General features: G+C 39.1%; 2 protein-coding genes across 2 annotated transcripts; both read left to right on the top strand.

The window, feature by feature from the left end:
• Positions 1–5,500: 5,500 nt before the first annotated feature.
• Positions 5,501–5,744, top strand: MELLADRAFT_96116 (uncharacterized protein; the record flags this gene model as incomplete). The annotated part of the gene is made up of 2 exons (XM_007418503.1): positions 5,501–5,515; positions 5,577–5,744. 2 exons carry the CDS (start codon positions 5,501–5,503, stop codon positions 5,742–5,744), a joined length of 183 nt encoding a protein of 60 aa, XP_007418565.1.
• An 11,910-nt stretch (positions 5,745–17,654) lies between these two features.
• Positions 17,655–18,045, top strand: MELLADRAFT_96115 (uncharacterized protein; the record flags this gene model as incomplete). Its single annotated transcript, XM_007418502.1, has 2 exons — positions 17,655–17,799; positions 17,921–18,045. The coding sequence occupies 2 exons, from the start codon at positions 17,655–17,657 to the stop codon at positions 18,043–18,045; spliced, it is 270 nt and encodes an 89-aa protein (XP_007418564.1).
• Between the last annotated feature and the right edge of the window lie 307 nt (positions 18,046–18,352).

Raw genomic sequence — 18,352 nt, 5'->3', positions numbered from 1 at the left:
TATTTGGTTGACAGCAATGAGGTCACAAGCTGTTCACCACCAAGTCAAGACTTATTGCATTCTAGTTCTCCTGTTTCAAAGTGTCTTATCTTATTCAAGCTATCAATTGTTCCTATCTTTTTTGCTTTCAACCCATTCATCTATAAAAAGTCATGATGAAAGTATTCAAAATCTCTCTACAAACCAATTTTGGCATATCATTGTTTCATAAATGAGCAACAATGGCAGTTTTGATTATGACATTGCTAGGGACAACACTGCCACTATACTATACAGTATTGTGATACTGTAGTATAGTACTGAGTTTTCACTACTATACTTTGAAAGCATAGGATTGGACTACCTTTTTATATACTATACTTTCAAAGTATAGTACTGAAAACTCGGTACTATACTACAGTATCAAGTATAGTATGGTCAAGAGGGAAAGGGACCCATAATTCCATTGATCATCAATCCAGTTCCAAATGAAAATCCAACAAAACCTCAACGATTGAAATTCAAATCAAACTACTCAAATCCTCTCATCCTACATGATTTATTGAGAACCCCATCTTTTCAATCTTGTCCTTCTTGACACTAAGAACAAAAAAGCATCAAAACATAAAAGAATAAACAATCCATCATTCAATCAATCATTTGAACAATCACACAAAGAGAATCATGATCAAATTAACAATGAACCAAAATTAGAACCGACCTCTTGAAAAAACTTATGGAAATCAAATCAAAACTTATTGGAATCAAATCAAAACTTATCATGAAATCGAATCAAAACTTATCATGAAATCAAATCAAAACTTATCGGAATCGAATCAAAACTTAGTGGAATCAAATCAAAACTAAAATCAAATCAAAATCAAGACTCAATCTCAAAATGAAATCAGAAGAATTGACAGCTGATTTCAAAAGTAACAATAGATTCAAATTCAAACAAAGGATGATGAATAAACACTGCCAGCATTAAAGAGGTTCCCAGATGGGAATATGGGTCCTAGTGATCAGATTCCCATTCTGCTACTGTTACACAGTTCCATCAATATTTCCTGAGTAGCCATTGTGATATATGTAGTCAATATTTTGAAATGTGTGTCTCAATCTGAACAAAGTTACAGCATGTATTACACATGATTTTCTTATCTAGATGAGCAGATAACTGAGCGGACCTGTATGTAGCTGATAGCTAAGGATTTATTCAGATGTTTGCACATATGTAGTGTATGCTTTATGGCTCAGATGTGCAGTGCAAGATGATTTGATGCTCCATTCTTCTCTCAATGATATTCCCAGCCTAGGTCATGTTCCGACCAGGGAACCTATTTAATGCTGGCAGTGAAAGAGACTTGAGGTACTTTTTCTGATTGAGGGCTCTCATCCTCCATTGACTATCTCCATGTCTGATCCTATCTATCTCATTTGTAGCCAACAAGTGTACAAATTGTTTTGATTTTCATTGAAGAAAGTAGGAGCTTGATTTTCTGTTGGGTTATGATAATAAATAAGCTGCAAGAGAATGAACGAGACAACTTTGAAACTATCTATTATCTAATGCCAATAAGGGGGAAAACCTTCAAGGGTCCCTTCATTCTTGATGCCTATATCAATTCTACATTAACATCAATTGATATAAAACAATGAAACCAGATGATGCTTGCTGTGTGATCTCTATAACATTCAAAACTTCCAGTCTACATGATTTCAATCTTGATATGAATTTAGAAACCTCTTTATACAAATTTAGAAACCAGGTCATCTTGTCAAAGCTGGTGTTTTAGCTTTGTCTTGTTGCTGACTTTGTTTGGTGATCTAAAGAGATGTTTTCTTTGATCATTTGTCAATCACAAGACCATGATTGACATTGTTTTCATACTTATAACAATATTTTACATACATACACGGGTGGGAGGATGAACTTGCAAGTCAAGGAGCTTTTTGGTTTTTGTTGTGGGTAAGTTGGTGAGGTGCTTGATGGGGAAAATCTCCTCATGAAGTTGATTGGTCATGCTGTGATTGATCATCTTATTGATTGTAAGGAGTTCTGGTGAGGTGAAGATTGTACTAGTACTACAATACTATACTCGGTATAGTATAGTATAGTATAGTATAGTATAGTGTAGTCAAGTACTATACTATACTATACTGTCATTTGTTAAGTATAGTCTAAACTATACTATACCTGGTATAGTACTATACTGGTATAGTATAGTATAGTGGCAGTGTTGCTAGGGAGATCTCCCATAGCTTGGCAGCTGTGAGCCTACTAGCCTCTGTTGGGCTAGTAGATTCAATAAACAAGAGGATAGAAGTTTAAACAAACTTCTACTAGACTTGTGGGGATTAGTATCCACAAGTTTGAGCGGGTAAAGACGTGGGCGTAGGAGCTTTACTTGTAATAAACAAGTAAAGACTCCAGTTACTTGACCTTTAAACAAACGATTTAGCCCAGGGATTTTGGGTTAATTATTGTCCTTGCAATAGTTAAAAATAAGAGCAACTGGCACGCAGTTCTCAATCCTAAATTGATCCTCTTCTTATTCAAAGAAAGGTCAAAGAAGGTGGTGTTAAAGTCTTTTATAACACCGGGAACTTTACACTCTGACTAATAGAGATTTCCGCGTAGATTAAGAGTTTCTTATATCAGATGAATCCCAAATCTGATATAAGCAGCACTCAAGGACTACTTCCTTATACGTAATTCCACCGTATGGATATTACAAAAGCTACTGATTACGGAATCTAATCAGACAAAAACAAGGTTGAATGAGCACACAGAATAAGCAACAAGACACAAGGTTTGAGTTTCAAGGTTTGTAGAATCAGGCCTTTAAATTTTGATAATTGATAATCAAAGTTTAAAGGTTCTAGGAAGATGAATAAAAGCAAAGTTGTGTAGTTGTTGAATAACAATGTGATAATGTTATTCCTCTAAATTTGGTTGGATTTTCAGGGTTTATATAGTCTGAACCTCGGAAATCTTTGGACTACAAGTGCGCAAAAATTGTGGTTTTATGGTTAGGTTGATTACAGTAAGACAGTTACTATTGAATTATAAGTATATTTCACTTGTTATGTATGTGATACGGCTGTGGAATATATGTACCTTTAGTTTACATCAAAGTTATGTATGTTCATACCCTGTAATGTAAGTTCCGCACATGTTACATATGCTAAATCATATGTAACTTGACTCTTGAAACTGAGCCTTGAGTTGTAATTGCTATTTTTAAGGTTTTTATTACAATACGTCACCCATTGGTACTCTGGTTTAGTACTCAGGGCTGACAGCAGCCATTACCGCTCCATATACTGCACCCAACAGCTCAGTTAATAAATCAATGTCACAGGTCCAATCCCAATATTCTAAGATCATGCCCTATTCATCCCAACATTGGTACCAACAATGGTTGAAATTTGCATCCAACCTTGTTAAGTTGTATGAGAATGAGAGTTGACCAATTCACCAAAATGAAGGGCCAATTCCTACAGGCCAGGTTACCCCAGACAACAACCCAGTCTATGTATTTGACCTATCTTCAAATCCAGTGTTCCCCACCAATGTCCCTAGTAGTCAAAAGTCTCAAAGAACTTGTAGGATCACACCACCAGTCAATGATAGAAGTAGCAATACTGTTTCTATTCCTACACAGGAACAGTTCAACAACGCTCACACTTCAAACATAATTTGCAATTCCATATGGAATTTCTGTTTTTTTTGTTGGGAATTTTGCTTTCCAAAAGAAACACAAAATTCTGTGTACAGAATTTTGACAATGCAAAAAAAATCAAAATTCTTTGACATTATCCTGACGGAGTTTTGACTGTGGACAAAAAGATTGAAATCCAGTGACAACATTCAGACAGAATTTTGTACATTCCACATTGCATCAATTTCCAAGTGGCTTTCAAGCCCATAAAGTTTGAAGTTCCATGAAGGAATTTTGAAGGAATTTATGAAGAAGGCAAAAGTAAGACAGGTGAGATAATTAGTAAAAGATTGTGACATGGATTGTGGCTGGTATGGCATTAAACACTGACAATGGTTTCTCTTTTTATATGCAACTGTGAATACGTCAAGAAGGGTGGCTTGTGCCATATTGGTCATACAAGTATACTCAAGGTGCAACCACTTGTAATAATGAAGTGGAAATGTGTGATAGAAGCTACATAACCTTGACTGAGAAAGCCTTGGTCATGTCAGTCAGGTTATGTACTCATTGATCATGGTCCCCATCCCCACAGGGGAATACACTCATTCTATGTTTCCATACCTCAGCCCAGGACATTCTTCACTTGCAGGTTGCCACTGCATCCTTGTCCTGAGAGTCAGTACAATGCACCATTCTTTCACCGCCAGCTCCTACCCTGTTCAACAGCCCAAACTGACCCTGCCATGGAGTTTCTTCCATCATACATATCAGAAGCCATATCCCTAGTCTTGTGCAATGGATATATTAATTGGTCCCGGTACTTGTTGGTACTTGTCTTCCACCAATACCCGCTTATCATTATGTTCCTACCTCTTCATTCACCACTTCTTATACATAAACCTTAGGTCAATACATTCACCACATTCTTGAATCCTGACCCAATACCTACAACATATAAGAGAAAGATACACCCCCTCCTTCTCAATCATGCAGCCACAATGCAACCCATATTCAAATCAACTGGCTCCCTTGTCCCTTCCACTAATGCCAATTCACATCTGCTGTGTACTGAGTGAAGAATTTAGCCTCCCAATTCGACCCTCTGCACAGTCTATGTCCAACTGATTTCTAGGAATGCTCTGGATCTTCCAAAAATCAATCCAGTAACCTTATCCTCTAACACCAACTCTTCATACCCATGGTCATCAAAGCTTTCCTTGGGTCACTTTATTGATTCTTTCCTTGCAATTCCCAGAGAGCAGCTACCCTCCTGGATACCTCCTATCACTTGGTCATCAATGGCTGAGCTTGACTTTGTGGAAGTTTTGGAGAATGCTCAACTTTGGCATAATATTGTGTTTTTCAGCACATGATTACACTGGTATGGCTGGTGGTCTGTGAATGTTGTTTGGGTTATATTAGAATTGATAAACCTGGTATGTCTTCACAAATTTTAAATTCAAATCTTTCCATACACTTGCCATTGTGCTCATTTTGATTTTGTGATGATCTATACAGGGCATTGGTAATTGTCAACTACATACACTAACAAAGGCATTTATCAATCAAAACAGCATACAATCCAATCAAAACTTAAAACCAAGTTCCAGTCCAGACCAAGTATTCAAAACCAATACTTTTCACATTCTTCATCAAACTTTTTCGAAATATCTCCAAACTGAACTCTAAACAGAATCTCAAACAGAATCTCAATCACCGCAAACTACACACACCCTTGTCTTCCTCATTGGACCCACCACCCTTCAAATCCTATGGCATGTTTGTTTCAGCATTTTCATCAGATATAGCTCTTATGGAACCTTGGTAGGGTCCAGCTCATTTCACATTCTCAGATGGAAGATACTATGGTGCGAATTTGGATCAAAATGGAAGACCTTGCAGATGGGTAACTACTGATGATGATATCAGATTGGTGCTTCTGAAGTTGACAACATTCCTATTGACCCTGCTCAAAATGTTTGTAAAGGACAACTTCGACCTGGTCAAATCCTCTTAGTTGATACAGCTGTAGGTCTAATTGTTGTTGTTGAAGAATTGAAACACATAATGGCTTCTACACGTCCATACAAACAATAGGTCAAATCTCAAATGCTCACATTACCTGATATGATTGCTTATGAAAGTGAACAAAATCTCACTGGAACTTTGATTATACTTGATTCTGCTACAATCTCTGAAGACCGGATACACATTTTAACAATTGGACTTTTTGATGAGGCCAATGGTTTTTGATGGTAACAAAGCCTTGGGATTGATGGTTTGTTTTCAAAGATCACTTATATTCAAAACATTAATTGCTAGAACCAAAGTACAACATCTTCTTGCTCAACATCTCATTCTGATCCATAGGGTAACAATAAGGGTACTCAAAGTTGAAAGGTAGATTCTGCCTTTTTCAGAACCTAGAATACTATTTTTTTTTTTGGCAGGGAAAAAAAACCAATATGCAGCATAGATTTTTCTTACTTTGAGGACCCCGTGTTACAATTTTTGCCATCATAATTTCCTCTTCCTCATGCCTTGTGTGGGTCTCCGGCAACAACTCTCTGCGGACCTTGTGAAAGCGTCCAAAAAGGTCTTATCTGTCATCTACTTCACATCAAAACCCCCCTCTTATGTTTCTTCATATGCCTACCTTCAACTCGAAATGATGGCGACTGCCGCTGCAATCTTACTCGATGACTCTGAAGAAGTCTTGATCCTCTCACTTCTCTCCCTCAGTCGTGCATTCAACACCTTCCTCAAAGCCACCTGTGATCTGCAAGAGCTTGCCAATACTCAGCATGTCATCCTTCAACATACTATGAAGATTGGTTTGGTGATTGGTCAAGCCTTTGATGATATCACTCACCTCCAATACATTGAACCGAGAATTCACATTAGAGATCAAACCCTTCAACGGTCAAGGTTCAGTGGGGTTTTGAATGCTAGTGAACACAATTTTCGCAAATTTGTAAGAGAAATCTCACGTAGATATCCTTTTTGGCCCGTTTGCTGATGTAGGTCATCTAATTCCATCAGGCTCAAATGTCCAAAAACAACTTCAATCAATTAGTTACTCTAATCCAAGATGATCTAGTTTTCCACAACAACTCATCAGTTCCTCAATCACCTGTTGAATGGCAACTAGGACTTAGTGGAAATGGTGGCAGTGTGTATATGATAGGTCAAATGTTTGCAATGAGTGGTGAGTCAGCGTAAAGTCAGATTTTGGTAGGTTACTGACCATTTTTGTTTGCATGTAGAGGGCTCCGTTCATAATTTCACAAGATGTTGTTTTGAGGCAATCTTGAAGTTGAAGGATGAGTACGTTTGCTGGCCTAATCAAGAGGAGCAAAATCACATCAAACGGCAAATTGGACAAAAATCATTCTTCAAAGACTGCGTTGGATTTATTGATGGTACCCTCATCCCTCTCAGCCCTGCTCCAACAATCAACCCAGAAGATTTCTGGACTTGTAAACACACCTACACTCTCAACTCATTGTTAATTTGTGATCATCAAGCTAGCATCATATATAGTTTGCATGGGTCGTGTGGTAGTTTGCATGACCAGCGTATATTCTCACATACCGAGGTAAATTGATCTCGTTTAATACTTAGAAATGAGGACACTGATTGGTTCATCTTGATAGATTTCACAACATCCCAAAGATTTTTTTGGTGAAAACAAATACATTTTGGCGGACTCTGGTTACACGTGCACCAAAAACCTGATTCCAACCTTTAAAAGCCCTTGATCACGATCATTAGAACCAATCAAGAAGCTATTCAACAAGTCACTCAGCAAAATCAGGGTTGTAAGGGATCACGGAAACGGGCAACTCAAGATGCGATTTCAGTCTTTGCAAGACTTGTGTCAAATCTGGCTCGCAGTGTAGCCGGAAGCGGGGAGCGCAGCACTCGGCGCAGCCGCACCGTTGCCCGGGCAGCTCAGAACCAGGGCGTTGCGCCTCACGCTGACATTTGGAGCCCAAACTATTGGGGCGCTGCGCTTCCCTCTGTCATCTCAGCCACCACAGGGCCCACACTAACCTCCAGCCAGCCTTGACCACGTCTTCACCACCACTCATTACCGCAGCCATCAATCATACTTGACAATTCACCAATTTTTGATTTGATTTTACAGATCAGTCTCATTTTCGATCTCTTTATCTATCCAATCACATCACTGTCAGTATCCTAATCGCACTATCAGAATTGAAGAAAACTGGGTTTGACAATTCATTTCTTCTTTTATTGCAAATAGATGGCTTTGCTGGAAAGGATCAGTATAGAAAGGATTGTGATCAAATGAGAGAGACCGATGCATGGTTAGCACTTCTTATTTTGATTATCAATCTCAAAGTAAACACATGCATTGATTTTTGAACATATAGGTCTGTCTTCATCAATACCAATACAACTCATCAATAATCTAAACCTTTATGACTATATCTTTATAATCCCCAAACAATTTGAAAACAAAAATTCTACTATGACAATCGATTCTGATTCATCCATCCAAATTTCAAGAGTACTTGATCAATTTTTGAATAATGAAGATTTCAATGGGATTCAATCAAATTCAACTTCAAAAGAAACTTTAATCCAATTTGAATCACTTTTATCTATGTCTGTTTCAGTTTCTCTACCTTATAATCAATTTATCAAAATTAAACAAAGTGATCTTTGGCCAGGAGAATTTGTGATCTCTGAAAGTATCAAAGTTAAGTGTTTCCTTTCACTCATCTTCCTTTTTTAAAACTAAAGTAACAAACCAAAACTGATTTGCTTTTAACTCTTTTCATTTCTCTTTTTGTGGTTTTCATTTCATTTCTTTCCATCCAACTACAATCTCTTCCACTAGCACATGTTTTCCATTTCTTTACATTTTCAACATCTCTGCTTGTGAATAAAATTTGATCTTTTGCAAAAAATATCACACTTTTTTGCCGGAAGCGCTGCGCATTCAAAGTATAGCTTTCTGCTACTTTTTTTGCCCAGATTGTTCTTGCCGCTTTCCCCAGAGCTTCCAAGGTTGAGCAAGTCCCAAAGGCGCTGCACTGCCCCATCTACGGTCTGCAGCGCTGCACAGCGCTGCGAGCCAGAGTTGCTTGTGTGTCTTCATCAAGGACTCTGCCTCAGCAAAACAGGCTGTTGACTGGATCGATGTCTGCTGCATCTTACACAACTTTTCAATCAAGCAGAGGGATGTTTGGGTTCCGGAGCCTGAAGAAAGAATTCCCAAAGATCTCAGACATGGGGAAGAAGAACCTCTGGAAGAACAAGAGACCACGGCTTATTCCAGGCGTAATGCTCTACTGCGCGAGTTCAGACGTGCTCAGGAAGCGCTTTGATATGAATCAGCTTTTACCTCAAATGGCAAAACTTGGCTGAAGTCAATGTACTAAGCCAAAGTTACGGAATTACCTGATCATATTTCGGACTCCGATCAATCGATTACAAAAGCAGGAATCAAGATGCTCAGTAGTCCAGAAGCTTTAGCAGATGAAAAAATAATCAAACCCACTAGTGAAGCAGCAGGAAAACGTAGCATGATTTCTTCTAGTGATGATGAGGAACCTTTGATGAATAACCATGACAATGTGGTGATAAGCAAAACTGAAGAAGAAAAGGTTGAAGCTGTGATTGAGTTTTCTAAACAAGAGCTTCAAGCCACCAAAGCTGGTAGGTCTTCTAAATTCGAAGGGAAATCCACCACCCATCGCCGTATCACTTCTCTGCCTGCTAAACGTTTACAGCGTCCTAATCGTAAATCTGTACCAATCGTATATGATGAAGATGAGGAGTCAACAGATGAAGAAGTTGTTAAGAAATCAAATTCAAAACCAAAAACCACTTGTGTATTGACCAACAAACATGTTCAGAGCACTACTCATCCTCAACAAAATGCTTGTAAATCTGCTCCAATTGAAAATGATCACTTAGATACTTCTTAAATCTGATATACAACACTTAGTTGAAGTTGTTAGATGCCCTTAGATCCCTTTTAAACTTGAAATATCAAATCTGATAACATCCATCTCTTAGATGAGACCAACTTCTCTTTGGTTGATTTGATCGAGTCAAATCCTTTTTGTTACTACCACTATCAGAATTGATTCAAACTAAATTGAAGCAATGGGTTAGTACAACAAATTAGTAAAGAGTTGTTGTTATGATTTGAATCGATTCAAATCGTAACAAGCTCTTATTTTGACTTGAATCAATTCCACTCCTCAGGAGTTGTTATTTTGACTTGAATTGATTCAACTCGTAAGGATTTGTCAGTTTGCTTTGAATCATTTCAAACCTGATTATCTTTTTGACTTGTTTGATTTGAATCATAAAATCAAAAGTACTAACTTAGTTGAGTTGTGCATGGTTCATATCCAACACAGAGAAGGCAGTCCAAAAGCAGCGACCTGATTGCCTCAAAGCTCATATGACTCATTTCAAAGACGAGAGTCATATGAACAAGTTGAGTCCATTGATTTGTTAAACCACACATGATTCATTTCAGAAAGGCTCAACACAGCATGTTAGGATGCAACAAGATCTTTAGGGTGTTAAATTGTGACTATCAAGAAGAAAAAGCAACTATTGAGAAGAAAAAGCAAAGAGATTTTTTTAGCTGTTTAATTGTGTTATTGAGATTGAAAAAGGTGAAGGAGATTTTTTTTGCTATTTTATTTGGTTATCAAGAATAAAAAATAAGAGACCAATCCAAGAGAGAATATTTTGTTGAGTTAACTTGATGTTTCATTTGGTTATCAAGAAGGAAAAAATTAGAGACCGATCAAATAAAGAGAAAAAACAGGCTTTTTTATTTGATTGGAAAGGTTTGCTATAAACCTTGAAGGAACTCTCGAGCCATCTTTTTAGCATCCTCATGAGGAACAGTTGCTGAAGTTAGTTTTGCTATCATATCCACCATCTCTCGGCCTAATTGAAGCTTTGACATCCCCAAGCCACCCTCGTTATCCTCCAAAGCCCTTTGCTCCTGCGTCAACTCGCGATCCAACATGAGCAAGTCGAGTTGGTCTTTTTTGGCCTGCTTTGCTTTTTTGATGGCAATGGCCTCAGGAGAAGTATCTTCATCATCAGCACCAGATCACTTTTGGGTGTCTTTGGGCATCTGAAAACCAAATTGAGAGCCGATCATCCCCATCATGGTGTTGGTCGCATCAGCAGCCTGTTGAACCATGATGCGGGTGGTATTGTTTGAGCTCTTATGGTGTTGATTCGGTTCTTGGAAGTCGGATTGAGTTGGTAGAGAGGACCGTATATTTTTCAAAAGGGTTTCATTACCTGAAGCTTGTCTTGGTGTATCTTTAGGGATTGGATCACAAATAGCTGGTGGGTTAAGTCAACAACTTTGGCTTTGCAAGTTAGATACAGATCGGATAGGGTGTAAAGGTTTGATTGGTTCAAGTGATTCCCCCGCAAGTGGCAAGTCATCGTCTTTGTCGGCTGCTGGATCATAGAAGTCATTTGGCTGAAGAAAGTCACTCGGTTCCCAGACAGTGTAGCAGGATGTTTGGGTTTCATTGATGATCGGGGACTCTTGAGTTGTGGTTTTTTGAGTCACAGTGTTGATTTGGTTTTGTGAAGGCCTTGCAGTAGATTTGGCCGTGTACAAGGGTTGATTGCCTACACGCTCACCCATTATGGGGACAAGGGCTTCATAAAAGGGACATAACCTATTCAACATATCTGTAGCAAAATCGGGTCAGTACATGAAGCAACATCAGGCAGGAAGGAGATGGTTAGACTCACCCTTTGTAGTTTTCACAGCTGATGCCTTGATTGCCTCCTCCTCCTCAAGATCAATCTGGATATCATTATCGGCTCGTAGCGCTGCAATCTTGTCTTCAGCTGTCCCCACACTACACAAAATATAATATTTTCTGGGCAGAAAATTAAATTATTGATACACAAAAATATTGAGAGGCCAGGAGAAGGGCAAAAAATAAATAAAAATATGCATCTTGTTCCCTGCGGTGAGAGCTTCACTCTCCATATTTTTCCATATTTTTACAGTCCGTATTGATAAGTGTACTAACAATAAACCTTCATAATCATCCAATTACAACCTGTAACAAGCACTGAAATTTGGCTCATTAGTGTTTAGAGAAACTTTTGATTTCTGAAAACGCCTATAACTTTATCAAATCTGCCTTAAAACACTCGATTTTAAGTGCATTAGAAAGCTGAACTCTTCCTCTCGAACTTTTATAAGATCAAGACCTATGTAGCTAGTCTGGTACTCATTCTATCGATCTGTATGTCCAAATGTATACGCCAGATGACATCTTTGCTAGCAGACCAGCATGCTGTGTGGTCCCATTATGAACTATTTGGAGGACAATTCCAGCTTACCAATGCACCCAAAATCGAGCGTTTTGGACCGGAATTGAAAAAGTTATGAGTATTTTCAGAAATCAAAAGTTTCTCTAAACACTAATGAGCCAAATTTCAGTGCTTGTTACAGGTTGTAATTGGATGATTGTGAAGGTTTATTGTTAGTACACTTATCAATATGGACTGTAAAAATACGGAAAAATATGCAGAGTGAAGCTCTCAACGCAGGGAACAAGATGCATATTTTTATTCATCTTTTGCTCTCCTCCTGGCCTCTCAATATTTTTGTGTATCAATAATTTAATTTTCTGCCCAGAAAATATTATCTTTCTTGTAGTGCCATGATCCCAGCACCAGTGGCCTTGCGCCAATTCTCTGCTGCACGGACCTTCAATTCTAAATGCTCAATCTTAGAGCCAAATTTAAAAGAAACATGTTGAAAGTCTTTTCACAAAGGAAGTCTTGGATGTGAGATAAACAACTCACCTTTTGTTTACATCCCTTCCAATCCGGGATGACAAAACCATGTGCACGCAGGTATCAACGTTCGGACCTCATCGTAATCACCCGTAACGTGATGGATAATCCATCACGTTACGAGTGACCATAGCCAAGACCCACCGTATCGGACCATTTTGGGGGGTGACCGTAGCGAAAAACTCACTTGGGTACGGATGGGCTGTAACGTACCGTACCGTGATGCCAATCTGAAGGCCAGATTTTGGTCATCGCGGCCAAATTTATTGAAAAAATGAAAAACAACAAAAAAAATGATTATAATGACTTATTAACAAGAGACAAGAAGATAAAAACAATAATGAGAAACAAGAGATAAAGTTGAAGATAAAAGAAGGGCAACAAAAACATATAAAAATATGATAAAAAGAATATACTTCTTGAAATTACTACTCCTTTTTTGCCATCTTCTTACTCTTCTTTTCTTCTCCCTCATACTCTTTCAAGTACTTCACTGCATCTTCAAATTTGTCATTTGGTACAATGCCTTGCTTGATCCATTCCCTGCATCCCACCTTCCGGGTGATTGTATTGGGAAGGATTGAACCTTGACCAGGAGCTGCAACGTCAGCAGCCGAAGAGAAAGATCGTTCAACGCAACAGGTTGTTGCTGAGATTGATAGATAGTCCCTTGCTATTGAGGCAAGTAAGGGAAAATCTTTTGTGTGTTTCTGTGTTAAAGATTACAAACATGTAATATTAATTAAACGAATACTAATAGCCTACAATAGGAGATGAGATTGAGCTCACCTTCCACCAGTCCAAAGGCTTTTCTTCAGGCGCTATTCCAAACTTATTAGATAGGTAGTCGCCCAGCTCATGTTCATGAGCATTTGATGCCGGTATGTTATCGGAAGCTGCTCCAAACATATCAAACTCATCAACTACATTGGGTACAGTCGATGCTTGAGTTAGAGGTAAAGGTTCAGGATCGTCTGGAGTCCATTTTGACAGCCGTCCTTGGAATACTTCATTAATCACATCTTGAGCTGAGACACTTGCAGCCGGATAGAAGTCTTGAAAAAATTTCAAGCGTCTTCGTGGGTTGAGGATTGTTGCAATAATAATGATTTCAGTTCCTAAAGTCTCTTCCTGATACTTCTTCAGCCAGGTAAGCATTTCATTTATGACAGTTAAGATACTAGGATATATAGTCTCTTCTTTGAGGCTTTCAAGTTTTTTCTTGATGCGTAGATATTCTGCAAGGACCTCACAACCTGACAAAAAGTCTCCCTGCATACGAAATGTAGCATCCTCAAAGACCTAGCCAAATCAAGATTGTCAGCAAAGAGCCGCACTGAATGTATTGCCATGAATTTATCACTCACCTCAAGGACTGGGTTCAAGGCTTCAACGGCTTCCCATTCCTCGTCAATGATAGAAAGACCACGGTAATGTTTATTGGTCTTCCGATCCATTGAAGTCATTGAGTTAAGGATCTGTAAATAATTATGCAATGTCAGTCATTTGTATATATACAAAGAAACAAAATGAAACTTGCATCTTTGCCATCACAAGCCCTGCGGCGACTGTCAGCTTTGACATTCCATCTTACCCCGTAACCTACAGTGAGTGTTTGAACGCCTTGTTCCTTTGCTTTCTGTGCAAAATAATTCTGTCTGGATGAACTTGAGCAAGTCATCTGGATGAGTTTATCAACCTAAAACAAGGTCTGTATCAGCTCAGAGAATGATAAGATGTTAAAAAACAAGTAACTCAAGCTCACCTTATGGACACTACGTGCTACAATGTCAGCTGATTGCATCATCAAATCTGAAATATCTTCAGACAACCCTTCATGTTCAATGGAATCAGGTACCAAAGAACCTTGGTCCTTGTCTGACTCATCAGAATCGATTAGGTCCACCTTGTCATCATTTACTCGAATGGTTGGGATGGGCACAATCAAACCCGGCTTCGTAGTTGGTTTGGTATGTCCTGCTCTGATAGCCAGAGTTTTGAGCCCGTGACTTACCATCAGAGCCAGCTTATGACAGAAGCATCTGACATGACTCTTCTCAGGTGACCAGTCGACGGGAGAGTCGCATTCGGAGAATAGCCGGGACATTTTGCGAGCCATTGGTCCGTTAGATGATCCAGAATCTGTTGTCTGTCCAATCATCTGAAATAAAAGAGGTCAGAAGCTCATCGAGATGGACAAAAGGACAGAAACAAGCAAGGACAAGATGGAGAAAACTATACCTTCTTGTGTAGCCCATGTCGAATGAGATTTCGAGCTACAGGTCGAGCTAAGAGATCTCCGCAATGATGCCAAGTGACTAGTTTTAACGTAAGGTGAACTGTCTAGTAATTCCAATTGTCATCAATATAGTTAACCATGACCCCAATAAATGCCATTTGATTTCCTTTTGTTGTCCATCCGTCATGAGCCAACGAGAACATGCTGGAGTTGTTCTACATAGTTAAACAAGATGTAAATGTGTGAGTGCCTGTATATATATCATGAAACAAAAGAGAAAAGAAACAAAAGCGAAAAAACGCACTTGTATGCGACTTATCACAACATTATAAAGTGAGTAGAAAAGATCCTTTGCGGTTGTGGCTGCCCACTTTGGAGATCACAGCTGAGCAGCTCGATTGCCAAGTTTGAATGCGGCTCTTAAGGTTGGGTCCAGGAAACGAATCCATGGCAGTGCATGGCGTAGGATCCAAATCACCAAGACAACATTCAACAACTCGACGCTGAAGGTGGATGCAGATAGAAACGACTTCATCACATTACCGGGGTTAATTGCTACTTCTACAGGTTTGTTGAGTTCTTTCCACGTGGGAGGTAGATCAAACTTGGCTTTGATGGCTTTTGCTCTTCCGGTGCAAGGCTTTCTCTTCTTGTATCCATCTCGATGTCCGTACAGATTTGAATTGCCGTCATCACCTTGAGTAAAATAACCGGGACAAAACTTGCATTTTAATCTTTGTTTGATTCCAGTAGCCTAAACAGATATGTTGAAATTCAATATATAGTTAGCAACAATCAAATATCAAGATAGATGATACAAGTTAAAGAAAGTCACTTACCTCTTCGCCTGGTACAAAGTCTGGTTCTTCGTAGTATGACAGTAAAAACGCAACATCGTCAGAGACCGTTTTTCTAAAGCTAGTTGGCTCGCCTTCATAAAGCAGTCCGTGAGTCTACAGGGGTCAATACAAAGCCGGGATTGATTTGGCGTGGGCTAGCACGAGCGGACCAACAAGAAGAAGATGATTCAGGAGCATTCAATGAGGTAGATGCCATATCAATAACAATGTGAGCCTACTAGCGTCTGTTGGGCTAGTAGAGTCAATAAAAAAGGAGATAGAAGTTTAAACAAACTTCTACTAGACTCGTGGGGATTACAATCCACGAGTTGGAGTATTTAAAGACGTGGGCGTAGAAGCTTTACTTGTAATAAACAAGTAAAGACTTCAGTTAGATGACCTTTTAACAAAGGATTTCACGCCCAGGGATTTTGGGTAATTGTTCTTATTTGCAACAATTAAAATAGAGCCACTGACGCGCAGTTCTCAAGCCTAAATTGAGTCACTTCTTGTACAAAAGAATGATCAATAAAGGAGGTGTTAAAGTCTATCTTAACACCAGGAACTTTGAACTCTGACTAATAGAGGTTCCCCGTAGATTTAGAGTTTCTTATATCAGATAAATCCCTGATCTGATATAAGCCTTACTCAAGGACTACTTCCTTACACGTAATTCCACCAAATGGATATTACGAAACTAACTGATCATAGAGTCTAATCAGATAGAAACAAAGTTCTGATGCGCACACAATAAGGTCAACAAGACACAAGGTTGAATATTCAAAGTTCGTAGAATCAGGCTTTTAAAGTTTGTAGATGTTAGACAAAGTTTTAAAAGTTCTAGGAAAGTGAAAGGAGCAATTTGTAAAGTTGTTGAATGTTAAAGTGATGATTCAAAAACAGGTGGGATCTTCAGGGTTTATATAGTCTGAACCTTGAGAATCTTTGGACTACAAGTGCGCACAAATTGTGGTTCTAAGGTTAGGTTAATTACAGTAACACAGTTACTATTGGGTTATAAGTATATTTCACTTGTTACATATGTGTTACGTCTGTGAAATATATGTAGTTTTGGTTCACATCAAAGTTGTGTACGTACACACTCTTTGATGTAAGTTTTGCACATGTTACATATGCCAAATCATATGTAACTTGACTCTTGAAACTGAGCCTTGAGTTGTAATTGCTGTTTTTAAGGTTTTCTAATATATTTGTCGCCCATTGGTACGCTGGTTTAGTACTCAGGGCTGACAAACAAAGTGATGAGGATAAGAGGTAAATGATCAGTGAACAGAAATTGAAAAGAAAAGTGAGAAGAGAAATGTTTGAAACAAAGAAGGACTTACTTGTATGTGTTTTTGATCCACGTAGCTCGGAGTCGTTGGATGAATGCAGGGTGAATATTGACAAAAGAGTACATCTGAGGACCCTGCGTTGAGAGAATCGAGGGATGAGAGTGTGAGGTAATGGTTAGGGGGAGAACCCCGTAGTCAGCCATAGTCATAGCAGATTTTGTTGCGGGTACCGTAACAAATCTGACCCGTTATCGTAACCATGACCGTAACCGGATTCTTGGGCTACACATTGCGGTACGGAGGCACCGTAGTGTAAAAAGGCGGATGATGGTACGGCGTGGGCCGTACCATACCGTACCACTGACCGTATTGACTTCGCTGAGGTCCGAACGTTGCAGGTATTTAGCGCATCTCTTGGTGCATTCCTTCTTGGATAAGTTTACCAAGCAAAAAGAAGAATAATTTGTTGAGATGAGATCACCTGACTCCATACACATCCAGACCACGTCAGATGGGGACTCTTGATCACCCCAGGTGAAGGCCAACCATTCAACTATCAAGTCAAGAGCTGACTTTCCGTCAGTGTTCAAGTCTTTCAACCATGACATCTGATTTCTCTTAGGAGGAGTTGGGGTGATGGTAGCTGATTCAGAGGTTTTCCCTTTGGAGTCTTGACTGCCACGTGGGGTAGTTGCTGGTTGGGACATATGTGAAGGGGTTGGTGGATTTCTAATGACAGAAATAAGGTGTTTCTGATTTGTTAGAGTTCTGTGCAGGGTTTGTTGAGTTCATGCAGGGATTTACACACATTGGAAGTGGAGGCAGATTGGGGTCGACGTCGGCAAAAAAAGGGTTGAGGTGTGTAAGCAGCGACACCGGGGGACTTTTGAATTTGCAGCCGATACCAGACAACAGAAATCTCACTTTTCCCGGCCGTGCTTAGTTTTTGGAAACCTAACTATTTAGGTTTCAGAAAAAGGTAGAATCTACCTTTCAACTTTGAGTACCCTAAATGCTCAACTCACATGTATGCCCTCCAATGTCAATTGATCTAAGATTATTTACGTCAATTATTTGCTCAAGTAAACAATCCTCCAATTGATCAAATCCAAGAATCAATTGTTATGTCATTGGAGTGTTATGTTGGGGCTGAGGCCCCAGGGCAATCTTCTGGCCCTTGAAGAATCCCAATCTGGTTAACTTGCCTTACCTAGTCCAATTCTCATTGTTGAGGAATTGCACGCACTTTTCAATTTGAATGTTACAGGTAGCCAAAGGCACAACAGTGCCTGTAGAGTTCCATAAAACTCAGGGATGAGCAAAGACTCAAAGGTAGAATCCGGTACCTGTAGTACGGTACCGGGATGGTGGTAAGACAAAGACTTTTTTGCTGAGGAGAAGAGATGAATTTGAAGTTAATCAAATTCACCTCTCCCACCATCACCCTTCATAACAAGCTCACACTTTTCTCTCTTTAGCCACAACACT

Source organism: Melampsora larici-populina (assembly GCF_000204055.1).
Source record: "Melampsora larici-populina 98AG31 unplaced genomic scaffold MELLAscaffold_94, whole genome shotgun sequence".
Taxonomy (NCBI): domain Eukaryota; kingdom Fungi; phylum Basidiomycota; class Pucciniomycetes; order Pucciniales; family Melampsoraceae; genus Melampsora; species Melampsora laricis-populina.
The sequence above is the reverse complement of the archived record's forward strand: the minus strand, read 5'-3'. Positions and strand labels throughout refer to the sequence as shown.